Below are 19,905 nucleotides of genomic sequence, written 5' to 3'. Positions count from 1 at the left end.
AACTTTAAATCACAATAATATAAATAGAATCTCATATATAACTGTATTTTAACTGATAAATTAATGACAACAAGCAAGTCAATCTCATTAGAAATAGAAGTATGATATTAAAATATCTCTAATAGAACGCTCTTTTACACAAAACATTACTGATAAAATAAAATCATCCATTTCTTTTAAATAACTCCACTCATCACAAAATCTCTCATTAAAAAAAATTGTAACTATAAAACAAAACGTAAAATAGTATTCCCTTTTATTCTTTTTAAGTGTCCGATTTTTTTATTGAGTAAAGTTAACATACCAATTTATTCTTATTAAACTAACTTTTTCATATTACTAACTCTACTTTACCCCTATTAAAATTTAATAACGCTATATTTTTTCTTTCAGATGTGATCCCATTTAAACATCTAAAAAGATAAAAAATCAAATACGACCCATTAGGTGAATAGAGTATATCAAAATTTAAAGGATGCTGACGTGGTTGTAGTATGGCTCCATCATAACATTAAACTGACCAACTTGATGTGTGGGCCAATTTCCCTTAAGATAAAATTAATAAAACCATAAATATACTAATATATATAGAAAATTAGAAATAACAATACAATTAGCAATTTGAACACGAGCTAAAATAACAAAAAAATAAGTATATAAAAGGAATAATATGTAGCATACAGACATGATTACAGTTTACAGCAGAAAGGAAAAGAAAGAAGATACGTACCCTACTACGTGTTTGAACAGAAGCTACTTCACACTTCACTTTATAGAGGCTTTAGCTTGCATTTGAGCAGGAAGTATTTTTGTCGGTCGTATATTGTATATATTTATGTATTTATGTGTATAAATCTTATTTGGATTTAAATTGCACTATTGTGAATTAATTTTAAAAGATATTAAATATTCTATTAGGTATTTTACTGGCAAGTGCAATTAAGGTCGTTTCTAATTATAGGCAAGGTAGACATTTATCTACGGCCTAGAGTTAAAAAGACCTTAACATTAAAAAAATGCTAGTCAACGAAGGTAGACATTTAAAAATTTGCAATTTATGACTATTTTTTATCATTTAAAAAGTATATGACATATCTACATTTTTAATGTTAATTATAATATATATGGTCTATCTTTGTTATTTTTACAAATATCTGTTTAAATTCAGAATTGACTTTCTATATAAAAAAAGTCCACTTTTTTCAATTTGCCTAGGACCCACACAATGCCAGGAACAACACTGAGTACAATTAAATACAATTATTAATTAGAAAATACTTACTATTATTAGATTGATCTATAATAAAATAGTGTGGACAAAGTCTATATAAGACTTTTACATTTATATATCACAAACAATATATATTATAGTATAATTTTTATGGTAAAATTATTGAGATTAATATTCAGGTACTCTTTATTCGGTCCCCGCGCAAATGCCATTAACAAGCTTCACATTATCCCAACCAAATCTTCGATCACAAGCACTCATACGCGGCTATACCATGTTTGCATCTATGCATGCATATGTGTACCAAAAGTCAAAGCTTAACATAAGAATGAATACGTAATAGTCAAAATATTTACTATATTTATTTCTTTAATAATTGTTAAATGTTAATTCATTTACCCTTTTTAGTCATAGTATTACTTTATAAAATTACTTTACTTAATATGTCATATTGTTATTTTTCATATAATGAAAATTTTTCTTTTGTTATGCCTCTTTAGAGGATGCCACTTGAAATTTTCTAACATTTTTATAGTATTATATAATATTATGACTTAATCTTTTGTATTAGCATGGAAAATAAGATCAAAAGATTATCTACACTAATATTTTGACTTAATTGACTCTAATTACTTTTAAGAGCATATAATAATATAAAGATTGTCATAAGTTCATATTATTTGAATATTATATAATAACAATAGTAAATTAAATAATCAAAATGACAATCTCAATTAATATAAGAAAATCAATCAACTCAAAATACGAAAATCAATCACAAATCAATTAATTCTTGTTTGAATTTATGATTGATTTGATATAATAATAAGGAAAATTGAGATATGTATTTTATTTTTAATAGTTAATTAATAATTGGAAAATCGAAACTATGAAAAATACTTATGATATTGACTAACTTACAATCAATCAGTAGATAATTAAAATTTATGATTTTGATTTCTAAATTTTTAGTTGAAGTATGACAAATGTTATTTTATATTCAAATGACAAATGTTATTTTAGCATGTTAAAAATAAATATTAGCAATCAAATAATTTAATTTCAATACCAATTAGAAGAAATGAAAAAAATTAGATTAATATCTTACACTATAATCAACATCAAACATATTAATAAAAATGCATGCTGGAAAGTGACATATATTATTCTTAGGAAACCTTAAACAAATAGAATTATTTTAGTGGATAATAGTGAATTACATTACAATATTTACATAATTTAGATTTTTTTTATTGGAGCTAAATTAAGTAAAGTATTTATATAATTTTATATAGCAATTCTATATATTTAACCTGAATAGTACATATTAATAAAAATGCTGAAAAATGACAAATGTCATTCCTAGAAGGCCTTAACAAATGGATTAATTCTAGTGGATGATATTTGATTACATTACAATATTTACCTAATTTAGAATTTATTATTGGAGCTAAATTAGGTAAAGTATTTATATAATTTTACCATAGTAATTCTATATATTTAACCTAGAATTTGATATATTTCACTGAATCAAAAAGTAATATATTCGATAAATAATTTAAAAAAAATTAGTATTTAATTTTGTTTTATAAAAGTCATGTATTCGATAAATTTAATCACGATAATATATACTTGTACTAATCTTTAAAGTTATATTTTTATATATTTCATACTTTAATTTTGTGCATTACACGAGTTTCTATACTAGTTATAGATATATTTTGTAACATGTTTTTTGAGTTATACTTCCTCCGTTCTAAAATGGTTGCTACATAAGAATTATTGGTGTTATTCATCTTTCAAGCTTATTTTATATATTGCGACTAATATGTTAGAATAATATACTCAAGTGAGATCTTTTTTGAATTGTCTAATTGAATACTTTCATAATATCAAATTTTTATTATTTTTAGTTAAGCATAGCTTAAGACATAAATGATCAAAATTACGCATTGGATTGCGTAAAAAGTGAATTGTAACAAGTATAATGGAACAGAGGAAGTATATATGTGTGCAAGTGTTAAATCAATTATTAAACCTCACAGGCTTTTCATTTGTCGCTACTCCTTATATAATAAATTTCTAAGTTGCCCTTGGTTACTTTTTAAACCTTCAATCTCTAATATCTCTCTAAAAACTCTCTCTGAACACTCAATTAAAAAAAAAAAAAGCTAAAACTAAAAATCGTTAATTTAAAAAAAAAATGTTTGTGTTGAAATTTGATACATGTTCACTCTTTTAGCTATAACTTTTAATAGGAAAATTATACAACTGTAATGTTTGTTACATTAGAACCTAGACTTCAAGATCTTTCCAATGATATTATATATATACCCAATTTTGGTGATTGAGAGAGAAATGACGATCGTTTAAAGTTTGTTTGTGCTGAAATTTGATACATGTTTAATCTTTTGGGCATAACTTGTTATAAAAAAAATCTTATTAATGTAAGGTTTGCGTCGTTAGAAACTAGACTTCAAGAGCATTCCAACGACATATTATATGCTCGATTCGACAACCGAGCGAGAAATGACGACTATTTAAAGTTTGCAGGGATCTTTAACATCTAGTCGCACGCGACTGGAACGTGGTATGGTCGCGTAAAACGAGCAACCGAACCGCGGTAAGGTCACGTAAAACGCGTGACTCCACCGCAGTCCGGTCGCGCACGACTAGATGTTAGAAATCACTCCAAACTTTAAACGTTCGTCATTTCTCGCTCGATTGTTAGAACAAGGAATATAATATGTCGTTGGAAAGCATTTGAAGTCTAGTTTTTAATGACGGAAACTTTACATTAATATGATTTTTTTATAAAAAGTTATGCCCAAAATATTAAACATGTATCAAATTTCAGCACAAACAAACTTTAAATGATCGTCATTTTTCACTCGATTACCGGAATTGCGCATATAATATATCATTGGAAAGATCTTGAAGGCTAGGTTCTAATGACGCAAACATCGCAGTTATATGATTTTCCTATTAAAAGTTCTAGCTAAAAGAGTGAGCATGTATCAAATTTTAACACAAAACGTGTGATTATGTATTTTCTGATTTTAAAAATTGTTTTCTTTAATAAAATTAATATTTTTATTTTAATTTAATTATTATTAATAAATTTATTTTAGTAATAATAATAGTTGATTTTATAATTAAAAATAGATTTAAAAGCATTTTAGCAATTTTATTAAAAAAAAATAACGACACAATAAAAAGAGTGGCAAAGGATTGAGTATTACACGAACTTAATAGTAAGAGAAAATTAAAATAGATTTTTAAAGTATATAATATTAAAGATAAAATATATTCATATGAGATCATGTTTAATTTGTTTTAATGAATAGTTTTTTAATATATAATTTTTCTAATGTAGCTGATGATAAGTTAGTGTAAAAATGCTAATAGTGTCTCTCACTGTAGAATTAATCTTATTTTATTATTAAATTTATCTCATTTAAATTTTTAATTATGATTATATTTTTTGTTTAACTCTTATTTACACAGTAAATGGTTATTCTTTCTATCCCTCTAGAAGAGTGCTTAGTGCTTTTTAATTTAAAAAAGTTCATATATATTCAAGTTAGATGATGATATTTAATTTGAGAGTGGAGAGGGAAGGAGTAACATCAAATCTTGAACAGTAATGCAAGCTTACTAGATTTAGAAATCTAATAAGAGAAATTGTATAGTATTTCGTCCATTTTACTATACTTATTATATTTAACTTTTTATACGATTTAATGCGTTATTTTGATAGTATTATATTAAACCAAATACATCTAATAATTATAAAAAAATTTAATAGTATAAAAGTATGTGATTAGAAGACTTCAATAAAATCTCACTTGACTATAATTTTTTCTTACATATTAATCACAATAGATAAAATAAACTTAAATAATGAATTATATGAATAGCATGTATTTCAAATGGAAGAAATATAGGAGTATAGTTTAGTGAAGACTAGAATTGGTCAACCAATGATATGAAAGGATTATGGATATTGGATTGGTAAAACTTACTTTAAAAGCCTCGTTTAAGGGATATTTCAAAGCTATCTTTTGCGGCTTTGACTGCCGGTACGTTTTGCTTCTTCCAAGGAGTTCTACTATCTGTATTCTGTATGTATGTTAAAGTTATTTCCATTACCACTCCTTGCCAGCTAATTAGCCCATCTCCTCAATAATTTTGTTTAAATTAATTAATCATTTTTTGTTATTTTAAACTGGTCTGTATGTATCTTTTGTCATCATATTTTTCCAAACTTTAATTTGTATAGGTGTGGATATGCTATTATTTCATCACCAAGCATTATTTTGAATTAAAACATAATAATTAATATGTCTTTATGATTAGGTGAATTATTTGAACCTATCCTTTAAAGCTTTAAATCGTAATGATTAATAGATTAGTATCATTAGTATTTACTCCCTTTAATTTACATTCGATGTTCCATATTGATTTAACACAAATATTAAAAAAAGATAATTAGTAAAAATGGGTACTTTTTTGAATTAAAATGCAATTTTAAAGATAAGTTAATTAATTAGGATACTATAAGTCGAAATGGGATATTTGAGGTATTTATTTCCTCTTAATTGGAAGGAGCATTACTTAATTAATCTATATCTCTAATTTTAGATAATAATAATATTCAGTAAAAACGATGTACTTGAAAATTTTTATTTAGAAGTATATAATTAATAAAATTAAATCATTAAAGATGTTAGTCCAGTGTACTTCGTGTATCTTCTATTTTGTTTAGATTAAAACTCTATATATAAGGTACTCCCTCTTCTTTTAAGTTTTTCTTTTCACACATATTAAGAAAAAGAAAATCTTAAGTTGTAGTGGGTATTATTTTAATTAAATAGTAGTGTGAAGTAATGATTGTATTGAAAGTATGAGAGAGAAAACAATTATAAATAAAAGAAAAGGGGTACATTAAAAGAAAATAGGGAGTTTTAAGGAGTAAAAGTGGGATAAAAACTTTCTAAAAGCTAAGGAACATTATGGGATATTTGTTAACAACAATAATAATACGTTTAAAAGTGTAAATTAAAAAATAAAATAAAAATTGATATAATATAATATATTTAAATGCATATATAATTCGGTGCTAAATTCTATATTTTATGCTACTATAGATAATATAATTAATTCTTATACAACTAAAGTTTTAAAAATATATTACAGTTACTATGTAAAATTCATTATATGCTTACTAACGAATGCTATAAGCGCCAAAGACGAATCTAGAATAAAATCAAATAATGTCGATAATATTTAAAAAATAGATAAGTATTAAAAAAGTGCTTAATAATGCTTGAACCCAAGTCAATGTTGTCATAAAGCAATGCTCTACCAATTTAACCAACATATATATAAATATTTCCAAATATAACTTTATATATAAATTGAATATTATGAATCAAGATCATTAATTGGCCACAAATACGCCCAGTCGGGGACGTCTATTAGTAAGATCATATATATAATGGATGTAAATTGTGAAGTGTCATATGGGCAACTTATCATTTTATATTTACTAGTTTGTGACATAAAAAAATTAAATTTAGCTATAAGCCTATAATACTCTTAATTATCTAAACTCTGATAGAGTATAACATATTTCAGGACTTTAGTTATCAACTTAAGTTTTTGATTAAATTTAAATCTCATTCACTGGTGCTCATTTTAAATAAAATATTTAATTCATATTAATTAAGTATAAGGAGTACATATATTGCATTAATAATAACCGAAATACTCTCATATAAACTTAAGTTTTTAAATATCAGTTTAAATTTTTAGGTGTATTATTTCATTGAATTAAGGTCTCTAATAATAGACTTCTAAAAAAACTCATTGTTCCATGTATGTAATATGTCGTGACTCATCCTTAAGTTTACATAATAAATAATCTAGGCACGATCGTAACATCAACTCATTAAGATAAGATCCCATGGGCGGTTATCAAGCAGGGTATGCCATGCCTAAGCATTACTCCCTTGTCCAATTGTACAAAATGTTACCAAGGGAGTATTACATTTTTAAACAAGCCTAAAATATTATTAACTACACTTATAGATTACACCACAACCGCCATAACAACTAACACCAATGTGCCTTAACTCCCTCCCATCAATAAAAAAACTAAAAAGAGACTACTTTAACTAAGAATTGAGGATCTCTAGGGCAGAGAGTCTCAGATCAACCTAACTTAAAACAAAGTTGCACTTCCCAAACAAGACAACTTAACTATTCTAGATTTACACTTAATTAAATTATACAAATATAACGTCATCACCGTTATAAATAACGTGTCAGCTGAGAGTTTACCAAATTCATTACTATTACTTTACTATAATTTCTTTTTATAAAGATATATCAATTACTTTCTTTTATTACTATGTATTAGAATATAAAATATAGTTTTAGAGTTTACTATAAGTTTTTGGTTGAGTGAATTTCTTATTATGATATCAGAGTTAATATGACAAGAGGTTACGAATTCAAATCTCAATCACCTCTCATTTAAAGTGAAATATTCAGGGCATGTGTCGTGTGAGGGGACGTGTTAAAGTATATAACATATCTTTGAGACTTTAACCATCAGATTAAGTTTTTGGTTGAGTTGGGTTACTGACACTATTGACAAATATCAACTCTTTTATAATAGTATTCACACAATTTAAATAGTCTTGCCATTTTTTAATCTTTGTGTAATATATAACAATGATAATTTCAGGGACAGAGGAGGTACTCTTATCATATATGTGATCTTTAGACCATGAAATTATTAAATTGGACGTACCATATGATTGTAATTAGTATAATCAAATAAATTAGATTTAAATAAGTAAAGAAATTAACCTAGAATTGCGTGTTGTAGGAATAGGACGGTAGAGGGGCCCACAAATATTAGCTTTTAAAGGGCCCCACATGATTGTTGTTAGTATGAGAGCAGACAAAAGCAGGGAACCTTCTTATCCACCCAAGTATAAGTTTTCACACCCAGTGGAAGCATTTCTATTATAATCTCCTGTAATTAGAATCTATTAAAGCCAAAGTTAATTGCTTGGGCTGGCATATCATGCTATGGCTAGCTCCTCATATCTATTTTTGATCTTAAAAAGATTGAATAATATCATAATATAAACAACCTTGTTAATCTTATTGCTTACACAATTGTAATCACACTTGTAGATAGTTAGTAATTAGTATATTACTAGGGTGATGCAAACATACACAAACCCCACAACATAAAAACTACATGAATTCCTAACAAACATAAAATATCAAATATTCATATTTTTTTTCTCCATCATTTGCACCTAGTGTCTAATATGTGAAATTCAGTTAAAAGAAAAATAAATTAAATTAGAAAATAAGACAAAAATAAATGAAAAACATAAATAAGTAGCTAAAAAGAACGAATATGTATTTAATAGATATAGTTATGGTGATGTTATATGATCAATTCATGTTTATATCACTTCACTCTTATACCTCTCCATACAACAAGAAAATTAACTATCTCATTGTATTACTTAAGTGTGCAAAATAATCATATAGAATATTAACTCAAAAAAAAAAATAATAATCATATAGAATATATAATCATCGGTCAAAATAATTTGGGCAAAAAAGTGTCCTTTCCAAGTTTCTCAATTGTACATAATCAAATGTCTATATAGATAAAAACTTGGAAAATAATGCATTTGGTTGATTTAGAAAATTCAAATCTATCCAAAAATATATATTTGCCTTCCTTTTTTTAAAATTCTGATCATAGTTCCTAATTCCTATGATGAGCGGAATATATGCACTATGTAAGATAATAATGATATATATATATATATATATATATATATATATATATATATATATATATATATATATATATATATATATATATATATATATATATATATATATATATATATATATATATATATATATATATATATATATATATATATGTCAAAGTATTAATTCCAACAATACATAATCAGTTAAAAATAATTAAATCATCCTAAAAAAGACAATTAACATGTTAAAAAATTATGTTAGATCAATTAGTGCAATGCTTTTTTGAGAATTTTGAGTTTCCTTTATAAAAATTGAGACAAACATGTTTTTGTATCTCTAATCTCTAGTTGATCTCTCGAATCCAATATGGTTTCCCTATGTTAACTTTGAACTCAAGGACACCGATTATTCCTTAAAATTTTAAAATTTAATATGAATCACAATAAATCTATCCCTAATCAGTAGACAACATAGGGATTGAGGTTTATAAATTAAAAAAACAGTCTAATCATTTTATTTTAATTAATAAATCATTCATAAGAAGATAAAAGCACTATTCGTTCAAAAAGATAATTTTCAATTTTGGACCTTAGCTTGTAGGGATGCTTATTGCTTGTGGGGTTATTGCTTACTAATCATTTTGAATTTACACGTAATTAATAACCGTTGATTGCTTTCTTAACAACAAGCTAATTTAAGAGAAAAAAGTATTACATATGTTCATACATTTTTTTCCAAATTGTGTAAATCTTATGTATGTGAAACATAAAATATTGGTAAAGCCAATTTGGGATGACGTTTTCTAACAATATTATTTAACACTATATTATATTTGTACTAAAATTATCATGATTGGTTACAAAAATACTTAGGTCATTGTAAATTTGTAATTAAGTTCTTAGATTCTGATATCTTATGGTAGTAATTAAACTTAATTAATCAGCTTGGGTAACTCTAAGATCTAGGTGCATGTAAACCTTTAAAATAAGATCTTGTCCCATTTTAATTTTTCTATTTATTGAGCATAATATTATTTTTTAAAAATCTTATGTTAATTTAAATTTTTTGATAACTTGCCTCTTTAATAAGCTAGGTATTATTTAGTATTTACTATATTTTAGGCTATAATTTTAAATTTCATACAATCCTTTTCTAAAATGAAATACTTAATGCTTGATAATATAAGAATGATACATCTTGCACCCATATTTCACACACGTTAACGGACTCTTGTTTGAAAGAATGTGAAAGGGCATAAAATATTACAATGAACTCCGTACAGTCACTTAAACTATGACATTTTTGAGGATAATTTCGAACTCCATTTAACATCAATCGCAAAAACTATCTAAAATTTCACCCGTCTGTTATTAGCAAATCGGCAAAATGTGCTAATTGAGAGGGACATGGACAATACTATTTGGCTGCAGGCTGATATTTAACCAAGTGTCTATAACTTGACTATTCTATAAATTTTATTAATAATTTCCATCCAAATTTAAAGTTTTCAAATGTGTCATTTATATCAATATGTAAGAACTACTTGGATGCAAAGTAAAAGGTACAATGACAAAAAAAATAACCTTAGATTTAACCTATTTTTTTCACTAAGAAGGAGGGGGCCAACTGATTTAAAAGTAAATCAGTAATGTGGCCTACTACCTTGTTAAATTGATCATGTTTTATCCATTCTATCTTTATTTGATCATACAACTTTTGGTCTTTTTTTCTCACTTAAAATTTGTCTTGCCTTATACACCTCAATTTCTCTCTCCCTCAGTCCCTCTCTCAAGTGGTTAGCTTCTTTTCACTTTGATACACAACAAATTTACGCTGATGAGGAAAAGGAAAATTAAAGTAAACCAAAGCCCACAAAACCAAATACAAAGGACATTATGTCTTGGAAACAATAATTTTATTTAAAAATTTGGAATTTGCTCAAAATTATTGTTTGACAAATTAAAAATTTACAAATACTATATTGTTTTTAAAGTAGTTAAAGTTGAGAATTTAAGAATGACTACCCGAACCTTGTCATTTTCAAATTCTTCATTTATGATTTCATAATTGAAATCCATAATTTGAAATACGGGCTTCTATATCATACTTGCACCGTTATAGAGACTTTATCACATTTATTTATTTTTGACGCTATCCCCAATTCATTTTAAATTTGTATTTTATTCTTAATCAATAAGTTAAAACATAGTCACGTAAATTTTGTTTGATTTGTCTCAACGCAAAGACTATTAATATCAACTTTTTATAATTTTTATTTATGCACAATTAAAAATATTAAAACTTTAACAATTGTCTTGATAAACATGTCCAAACCAAATAGAACAAAGTTAGTGAAACGTACAATTTTTGTTCGATCTTATTGAAATTACTCAATTATTATTTGTAAATACGACCCCATCTATAATATACCTTATTATTTTCATATTAAATTATAATTATCCGACCAAAGAACACAAACTCAGTTACAATATACTATTTAAATAATTAATTTTTATATTTTTATCTTTATGTCATGGAATGCAAAAGAACAACTACAACTAAAATACTAATATAGTAATATTATAAAGGCAAAACTTATAATAATATCCAAAAATAGACTTAGCTTAACTTTAGTTACAATCCCAACAGTAGCTTCTATATATTTCAGCTCTATTCTGTAGGTACAAGCTTGTCTTCTCCTTGCTATTTCCTTCTTCCTTTCCTTTCCTTAAAAGAAAAAAAAAATTCTCAATAATAACTTCTTCATCACAAACTTTTTGCATCAAAAATAAACCATAAAATTATTTTGATTGAAATCTAGCTAATTGAAATGGCACCAGTGAGTCTACCACCAGGATTTAGGTTTCATCCTACAGATGAAGAACTGGTTGCTTACTATCTTGATAGGAAGATCACTGGCCGTAAAATCGAGCTCGAAATCATTCCTGAAATTGATCTTTACAAGTGTGAACCTTGGGATTTACCAGGTAATTGTCTATAATAGAAATATCAATCAGTATATAACATATTCTAATCTCAATTTAAACTCAAAGTTTTTTTGTCGCGTTGTATTTTAATGTTATAAAGAAGTAACTAAATCAATCAAAAGATAAAATGGATAGTTATAGCCCCTGAAATGTTATACTACTATACTAGCTATACTGCCTCAAATTCACACCAATTATCTATCTCATTCGATTTTACACTCTATTTAGTGTATTAATTCAATCTTAAAAATTTCTAATTGTGCATAACTATGAATATATTAATAAAGTATGAATTAAGTGAATCAAATAAAATCTTATTTAGACATATATTTAAAAACGTACAAATTAAGAGTGATTAATACATAATGTCAAAAAATCAAATGAAAAATTAGTCTGAATTGGAGGGAGTATCAAATACTATAACAAATTAAATTCATCTGAAGAACGGTCTTGGTTTCACTTGGAGTGCAACCATCACTTTTCATAAAATTTTTTTAACTAGGTTCGATTTTCATTTAATTATTTTTTTTCTTCTGCCTACACTATAATTAATTAAAAAAAATTTATCTAAATGATTGATGATATATTTAGATTCAAGTATTATGACTATATATAAGCATTAATGAATTACATGACCATAGTAAATTATATATTTGTATAGATAAATCGTTCTTGCCGGGGAAGGATTTAGAGTGGTATTTCTTCAGCCCAAGAGACAGGAAGTATCCAAATGGATCGAGGACAAACCGGGCGACGAGAGCTGGTTACTGGAAGGCAACTGGGAAGGATAGACCGGTGCAGTCGCAAAAGACGGCGGTAGGGATGAAAAAGACATTGGTGTATTACAAAGGAAGAGCTCCTCATGGGATTAGGACTAACTGGGTTATGCATGAGTATCGTCTCCTTCAATCTCTTTCTGGTTCTACTCCCTCCCTTAAGGTACTATCTAATTTCACTTTACTTCTTTTCTTTTTTCTAATTTAAAGTTTTTTTTTTACACAAATTTTCAAGGCTGTTACAGTTAGGTCATTTCTATTAAGCTGTCTTAATATGTTATAATTTAAAATTTATCATTTAAAATTTTAAAGTGATTATTTACAAGTTTAAAATGATTATTAGAAAAATGGACTTGACAATATGCATCTAGAAAAACATACAAGAATAGTTTTTTATTAATTTTTGGTTTAACGAAATAAATAGTACTTATTAATTTATATTTGTTTTATATGATACAATATAATGGTTTAATTTTACCTCTCCTTTATTAAGGTACTAATTTGAATATTACAATATAGAAGTATAACTTAACGATATGCTTATTGCTACTTTTTTGTGAATTTATTGCATCCTATTTACGCGCCATTTTACATTTGATGGCTAGAATAATATTGAGAAATAAGTATAATAATAATAATACAATATAAATAATATCCGTCCAACGACTGAAATACTCATTTATACTAATATAATGATCTAAAACAAAAGAAATTCAAAAAAAATATGTTTTCTCTTTTTAAAAAATTTTATTTGGTTTGGTTTTTTCTAGTAAACAGATAAATAAAAAGTTGATGATACGTATAAGGGAGAAATAACCTAGCAACTAATTAAAAAAATTGATACAAATGAAGTACATGTACTTCGTAATACATAGGGTTGTTCCTGACCATAGGCAAGGTCGGTATTTACCTGGGCCCAAAGTTAGAAAGACTCCTAAAATAAAAAAAATGCTAGTTAATGAAGTAGACATTTAAAAATTTGCAATTTATGAGTATTTCTTTTATCATTTAAGAATTATATGACACGTCTATATTTTTAATGATAACTATAATATATAGGGTTCGTATTTGTTATTTTTCCAAAAACTCGTTCTAAGTTCAAAATCGTTCCTTCATATAGAAAAGGTCTATTTCTTTCAGTTTGCTTAGGACTCATATAATGTCAAAAACGACACTTTACTAATACAACTATAATATAATATGAGTTTTTTTTTATTTTTTTATATTACGGTGTCATTTGTACCCGAAAAATGGGTGCCTAAAATAAAATAAACAGACTTCTAGGGGAAGACAAAAGATCAGAATGGTTATCTAGGGTTTTGTATTAGGTTTTTTAATTGGTTTCGTTGTGTTAGAAGGAGAAGAATTTTGCACCAGAGTTGGGGATTTTCATACAAATAAAAATAAAATAAAATAAAATAAAAGAAGGGAATAAAACAGGAAAAAGAAAAGAAAGGAACGTTGCATGACAAGATTCTTAATAAAATCATGATTATATGCATGAGATCCAGCAAACGTAGTGACAGCAATCATGCATTCATAATCTTTCGATCGTCCTTTTCTAACATCAACTTTGTTGTACTTCTCTCCCACCAAATTTGTCAAATAAATATTTAACAGAAAAATAGAATACAAAAGTAAATATTATATGGCAGTGAGAAAAATATATAAATTAAATTATAAAAAAAAAAATAATATGTGAATAAATTATGGATCATAATTAAAAATAAAAATATAGCAAATTTAATAAAATATTATGTGATACCCCAGGAAGTAAGTTACTAGAGAGTATAAACTAAATCCAATTACAATATTAATTTATACTATTATCATATCATTCTTATATTATGATTCTTCTTCTTCTCTTTTTCTCAAACCCTTCTTTTCATGCATCATTGCATTCATCAATTTGAAATTTTCAAAAAAAAAAGCAAAAAAAAAAAAAAAAATCGAATTCAAAGGTTTAAAAAAATTAGAAAAAATAGTTCTCACTACATTCAAATATATACTCTCTCCTGTTCAATTTGAAAGTACTTATGTTTTGAATATGCAATACAATGTGTGAGAGAAATTTAAACAGATTTTCTATGGATATTTAAATTTGACATATATTTATTTGAGATTTTATAAAAGTCATCTTGATAAATAAAATTTCGATGTATATTTGTTTAAGTTTTTATAAAATATATTTATAGATATTTTTCAAACTTAAAAACTATGCAAAAAATCAACATAACCAATCAAAGAGGGAGTAATATATGTAGTTATCATTTTATTTATATTATTTATTACTCCTACTATTTCATTTTTTTCAAAGAAATCCGTTATTTCTTTATAACATTAAACAAAAGGATAATTAGGTTATCAATTGATGACGTGTCAGATATGAGCATCGACATCATAGTACTTTATTCACCATATTAAATATTTGTTTTTTGATAATTATAAAGAGTTTACTACCATTTTATTAAATGTGGAATATTTGGTTAAAAAACCCTCATTTATATACAAAATGTACTAAACCCAAATTCCAATATAATAATAATAATAATAATAATAATAATAATAATAATAATATAGCTAGGGTTTTTTGGGGTGTTAGAAGGTAGGAGGGGTTAATGAAAATTATCAATCAAATTCAGTTTTTCTTAGAAAATATAATACTTGTTGTGACTGAAAACCCGATTCTTCTTGCTTTATATATTAGAAAATATGGGATATATATATATATATATATATATATATATATATATATATATATATATATATATATATATATATATATATATATATATATATATATATATATATATATATATATTGTTTTTTTAGACATAATCTATCTATAAATAAAAAACAATTTATTCAAAGCGAGTACTATAAATTTATATTGTAAGTTTCAGCTTTATATTATTTTAATGATATTACAACATTTTTTATAGGATTCCTATGCATTATGCCGTGTATTCAAGAAGACAATACAAAATAATCCAAGGACTAAAGAAGAAATGGAAGACATTATGATACCAGATAATGAATCTATAGACGAAGATCTACAAGTAGATTATGATGGGAATCAAAATAATAATAATAATAATGATAATAATAAAAATAATAATAGCTTATTATTAAGACATGATAATGAAAGAATTAATCGTAAGTTTCCTTCAGAAGCTTCCTCAGAACTGACAAATCAAGAAGTAACACCAACAGGAAGTGCATTAAGTACTGATCAAGATTTACAAGCCCCATTATTTGCCGCAGATGAAGCTAATAGCTCTGCACATTTCTACCCTTTTGCCTTTGATTACTCGTCAAATCTAATCCAGGTAATATTTTTACTATAATAACCTAAAAAGATTAATTATAAATATATCATTTTTTTTAAAATTCTACATGGTGATCATGAGTTTTTTTGCTTTACCACAAATGTATTTTTAAATCCACATGGTAAGTTTTAGCTTTCAACTAATCCATATGGTAAACAAAATGTTAAGTTTTTGGTTAAATTAAATAATTAAGTCGACTGGGTAAAAATAGTGTAAAGTTACAAAAAAAAAACTTCATTTTTGTCTACCACGTGAAAAAGTTAGAACGTCAAGGTCACCACATGGATTAAAAAAAGGTTTATCTATCAGTGAAAAAGCTAAAACGTCAGGGTTATCACATAGAATTTTCCTTTTTTCTTTTGCATATATTACTTTACGTTTCGCTTTAAGAATTTATTGATCTTGTTAGTAACAGTAAGCACCACTTTTCACAAGTAACGTGTTAGCTGCCTTTATTCCTTTCTCAGTCTACCGTATAAAAAATAGGATGTTATATAATTAATTAAGTCATATATATTCAAGCTTTAAGAATGAATTTGCTTTAATATTGCGGCCCTAAGTTAGACTTTGTTGCTTTAATGCTCATCTTTGATGGACAAAGTAGTTTTATTTACAGTTTATTTTGTTAGGAGATTTTTGTTGCCTTTGCAAATAATGCCGTTTTGAATCTAATAAGGTCTTCCATTGTTGTCCACATTTGAATTATCATACATCAGTAAAACAGAAACGAATATAGCACTATATATACTTGAGATTAACACTCCTACTACCACTTTATAAATATAACCCATCCCTACTTCAAAATTATTTGAATTGGATTAAATTAATGAAATGTTTTGTTTATCCCCTTTAGAGCTAATTTTGGTACCGTAACTTTAACAATAAAATTAAACTTTTAAGTTTTTACATATTCTAATTTTTTTATATTAAAGCTTTGTCATTATTATTGTTTTATAATTTTGCATAGTGAATGCTAGCTAAAAATCACCTTCACTAGTAGAATTAACGTCATTTACTACTATATAAATATGCTTATTTGCTGCTCAATTTGGGATTGCGGCAAATGGAGGGGCAACAAATAACCAAAAGCTTTTTGCTGTTAGTTAAAGAAACGCAGCAAATAAAAATTATTATGTGCGAAGAGAATCAGAGTAAATAGAAGGGTAAATAGCAGTATAAGGTTTTTCAACTAAGAGAAAAAAGGAGGGTCAAGTAGGTGACTTGTGTTATAACTTTCTGTTCAATAGAAAAACAACAATAAGGGTTTATATTTGCTGTTAATATTAAAAATAGTAGCAAAAAAATATTTTTTGTTGTGAATCGTCAAAACAGTAGCAATAAATACATTATTTGCTATGTTTGAGATTTAAGTAGCAAATAAATAGCAGCAAATTAGATTTATTCTACTAGTGCTTTTTGAGCATACTATGTAAAAATGATAAACATAATTGTTTTTTCCGAAAAAATTACTTATTAGAAATGAATGAATTTTTTGATGGAAGAATTAAAATCTTATTCTCATAGAGAAAATTTTTAAACTTTGAATATAAAATAGGAAAATAGTTGAGAAAAAGAAGAAATAAAGAGAAAAAGGATGTTGATGAGAAGAAGCTAATGATTTGTTCACAAAACATGAAAAGTAAAGTAGTAATAGTACACCAACAAGTTTCTCAAAGTCTGGAAATGGTCCAACAAAGATAACAACTTTGAGTATCTCTTTTGATCCATAAAGCTAATATTATATATCCCCAACTCATAAGTTTCTCTCCTTCTTTTCATAAAGCTCAAATTTGCTACTGAATCAGCTCATATAAGCTTGGACTCACTGACTGAATACTCATACTCATGACTATAGAGAAAATCTCTACCTAGCTTTTTTTCACCAACTCTTATATTTCTTCTGTTTCAGCCATTTAGCCTTATTTGCTTTTGATAAGAAGATTGAGAAACTCGGTACAGTGTGTTAAAAATAGTAACATATTTAGAAATAAAAGTAATTAAATTATACAACAAAATAAAAATAGGGGAAAATTCATTAAGATAAACTTAAATTAAAACAAAAGAGCAAACTGAGAAAACAGAGGAGAGCATGATCTTTTATTTCTACTTTCTTCCTCATTTTCTTCACTTCTCAAAAATTTCTTCTTTTCTTTCCAAGCATATAGTAGCCATAGCCAATCTTATTCGTTCCTTTTATCATAGTAGGACCCATCGTTCAACTCACTATAACTGCTTATTTCAAATTATGTAAAGATCTTTCAAAAAAAAAATAAATTATGTAAAGATCTTTATTTCAAAATGAAAGATATAATCTTTAGGTCAATATTAACAAATTTTAGACCTTTTATGCACATAGAGTGGAGCCTATGTTGTCTCATAGTATTTTAAAACTATTATAAAATTATGTATGAGATTGTTTAATAATTAGTTTAACATATACAATAAAAATTTAGAGACAATTAATATATTTATAAAAGTAAAATTTTATGGGAAACTATATCTTGCAAAATCTTTATTGTTCTCGTCTAAACAATTGCGGACCTTCACATCCTTGGCTAGGGCTTGGCATGCCCCTACCCACGAAAAATAAAATTTAAAGCTTGAAGTTCTAATCGAACCCTTTAACTTTAATATTAAGCAGGTCATCGCAATAAGTATTTAAAATTCTCCGTCGTTTAATGTGAAATATTTGGATTTATTTTTCAGGATATGCAAATGAGCAGTAATTGCTTTAATTATTTGCCACCATTGGCAATGGATGACTATTTTCCACAAATGAATTTATCAGAGACAACAACAACGTCAAAATCTATTATAGATCATCATCAAGAGGGCATGTTAGGGTGTGACAAATTCAAGGATTATATGAAAGGAGCAGTAATGTTTGAAGACATATTTGATCTTTGCTCTACCCAAGGGACTTCTATAAATCTGCCTCTAGAAGATTGATCATCATACTATAATGAAGCTTCACACTTGCTACAAATTACACTACTAACATAAAATTTATTTTATTGATTATAAAAATGACCCAAAAAAAAGAAAAAGGTGGATTATTTTTTTTATCCACACAGGTTGGTGGGGTTCAATATACTTGATGCCCATAAAAAAAGGGGGCATTTTTTTTTTTATTTTTTATTTTATGCATAAGAAAGCTCTTTGGCAATGCTCCCATAGAGCCCATAAGACCAAGAGTTATAAATCACTTAATTAGAAAAAGGGGAAGGTAGCTTAATTAGGGCAACCCATACTCAATACTGCATTTGGTAACTTTCTTTTTTTTACATGATTAATTAAACAGTTGTATTATTATATTACTTGAATTTTATTTCAATTTACTTTGTGAACCTTCAATTCTTTTTGTTTTTCTTCCTCTGGCTCCGATACTTTTGATACTATTTGGAAAAGAAAGTTGATTTAAATATATGGAGAATATAAATTATGTACTTATTTGTAAATAGAAGAAATTTTGTTATATTCATTACTTGGAGAATTTTGGGGGAATTTTCCATGGATGCTATTATCATAAAACATGGAGTTTTAATATGGTTTGTATTTTGTAAAGCACCCCACATAAATTACTTTGTACGATCAAACGCTACTATAAATAATAATTATCACATCATAGAACATTATATTATATTATTGCCTTTAGAAAATAAATGATATTTTGACTTGGTCATACCACTAAAACAAATTCTTTAAATTTAGCAAAATATTGTACAGATATGAGGAAGTTTTTTTTAAAAAAAAAATATGAGAGG

General features: G+C 26.0%; 1 protein-coding gene across 1 annotated transcript; it reads left to right on the top strand.

Annotated features, from left to right (window-relative positions):
• The first annotated feature begins 11,760 nt into the window (after nucleotides 1-11,760).
• On the top strand, nucleotides 11,761-19,518 carry LOC130798995 (NAC domain-containing protein 96-like). Its single transcript, XM_057662096.1, has 4 exons — nucleotides 11,761-12,036; nucleotides 12,698-12,975; nucleotides 15,755-16,141; nucleotides 18,848-19,518. Exons 1-4 carry the CDS (start codon nucleotides 11,880-11,882, stop codon nucleotides 19,088-19,090), a joined length of 1,065 nt encoding a protein of 354 aa, XP_057518079.1. The 5' UTR covers nucleotides 11,761-11,879; the 3' UTR covers nucleotides 19,091-19,518.
• Nucleotides 19,519-19,905: the final 387 nt, after the last annotated feature.

The sequence above is a fragment of the Amaranthus tricolor genome, chromosome 1 (assembly GCF_026212465.1).
Source record: "Amaranthus tricolor cultivar Red isolate AtriRed21 chromosome 1, ASM2621246v1, whole genome shotgun sequence".
Taxonomy (NCBI): domain Eukaryota; kingdom Viridiplantae; phylum Streptophyta; class Magnoliopsida; order Caryophyllales; family Amaranthaceae; genus Amaranthus; species Amaranthus tricolor.
This window is presented reverse-complemented; position numbering and strand designations above follow the sequence as displayed.

Coding starts and splice junctions, on each gene's coding strand:
- LOC130798995 (XM_057662096.1), top strand. CDS start 11,880: ATGGCACCAGTGAGTCTACCACCAGGATTTAGGTTTCATCCTACAGAT. Junction 12,037..12,697: donor TGAACCTTGGGATTTACCAG/GTAATTGTCTAT, acceptor ATATTTGTATAG/ATAAATCGTTCTTGCCGGGG. Junction 16,142..18,847: donor ACTCGTCAAATCTAATCCAG/GTAATATTTTTA, acceptor TTTATTTTTCAG/GATATGCAAATGAGCAGTAA.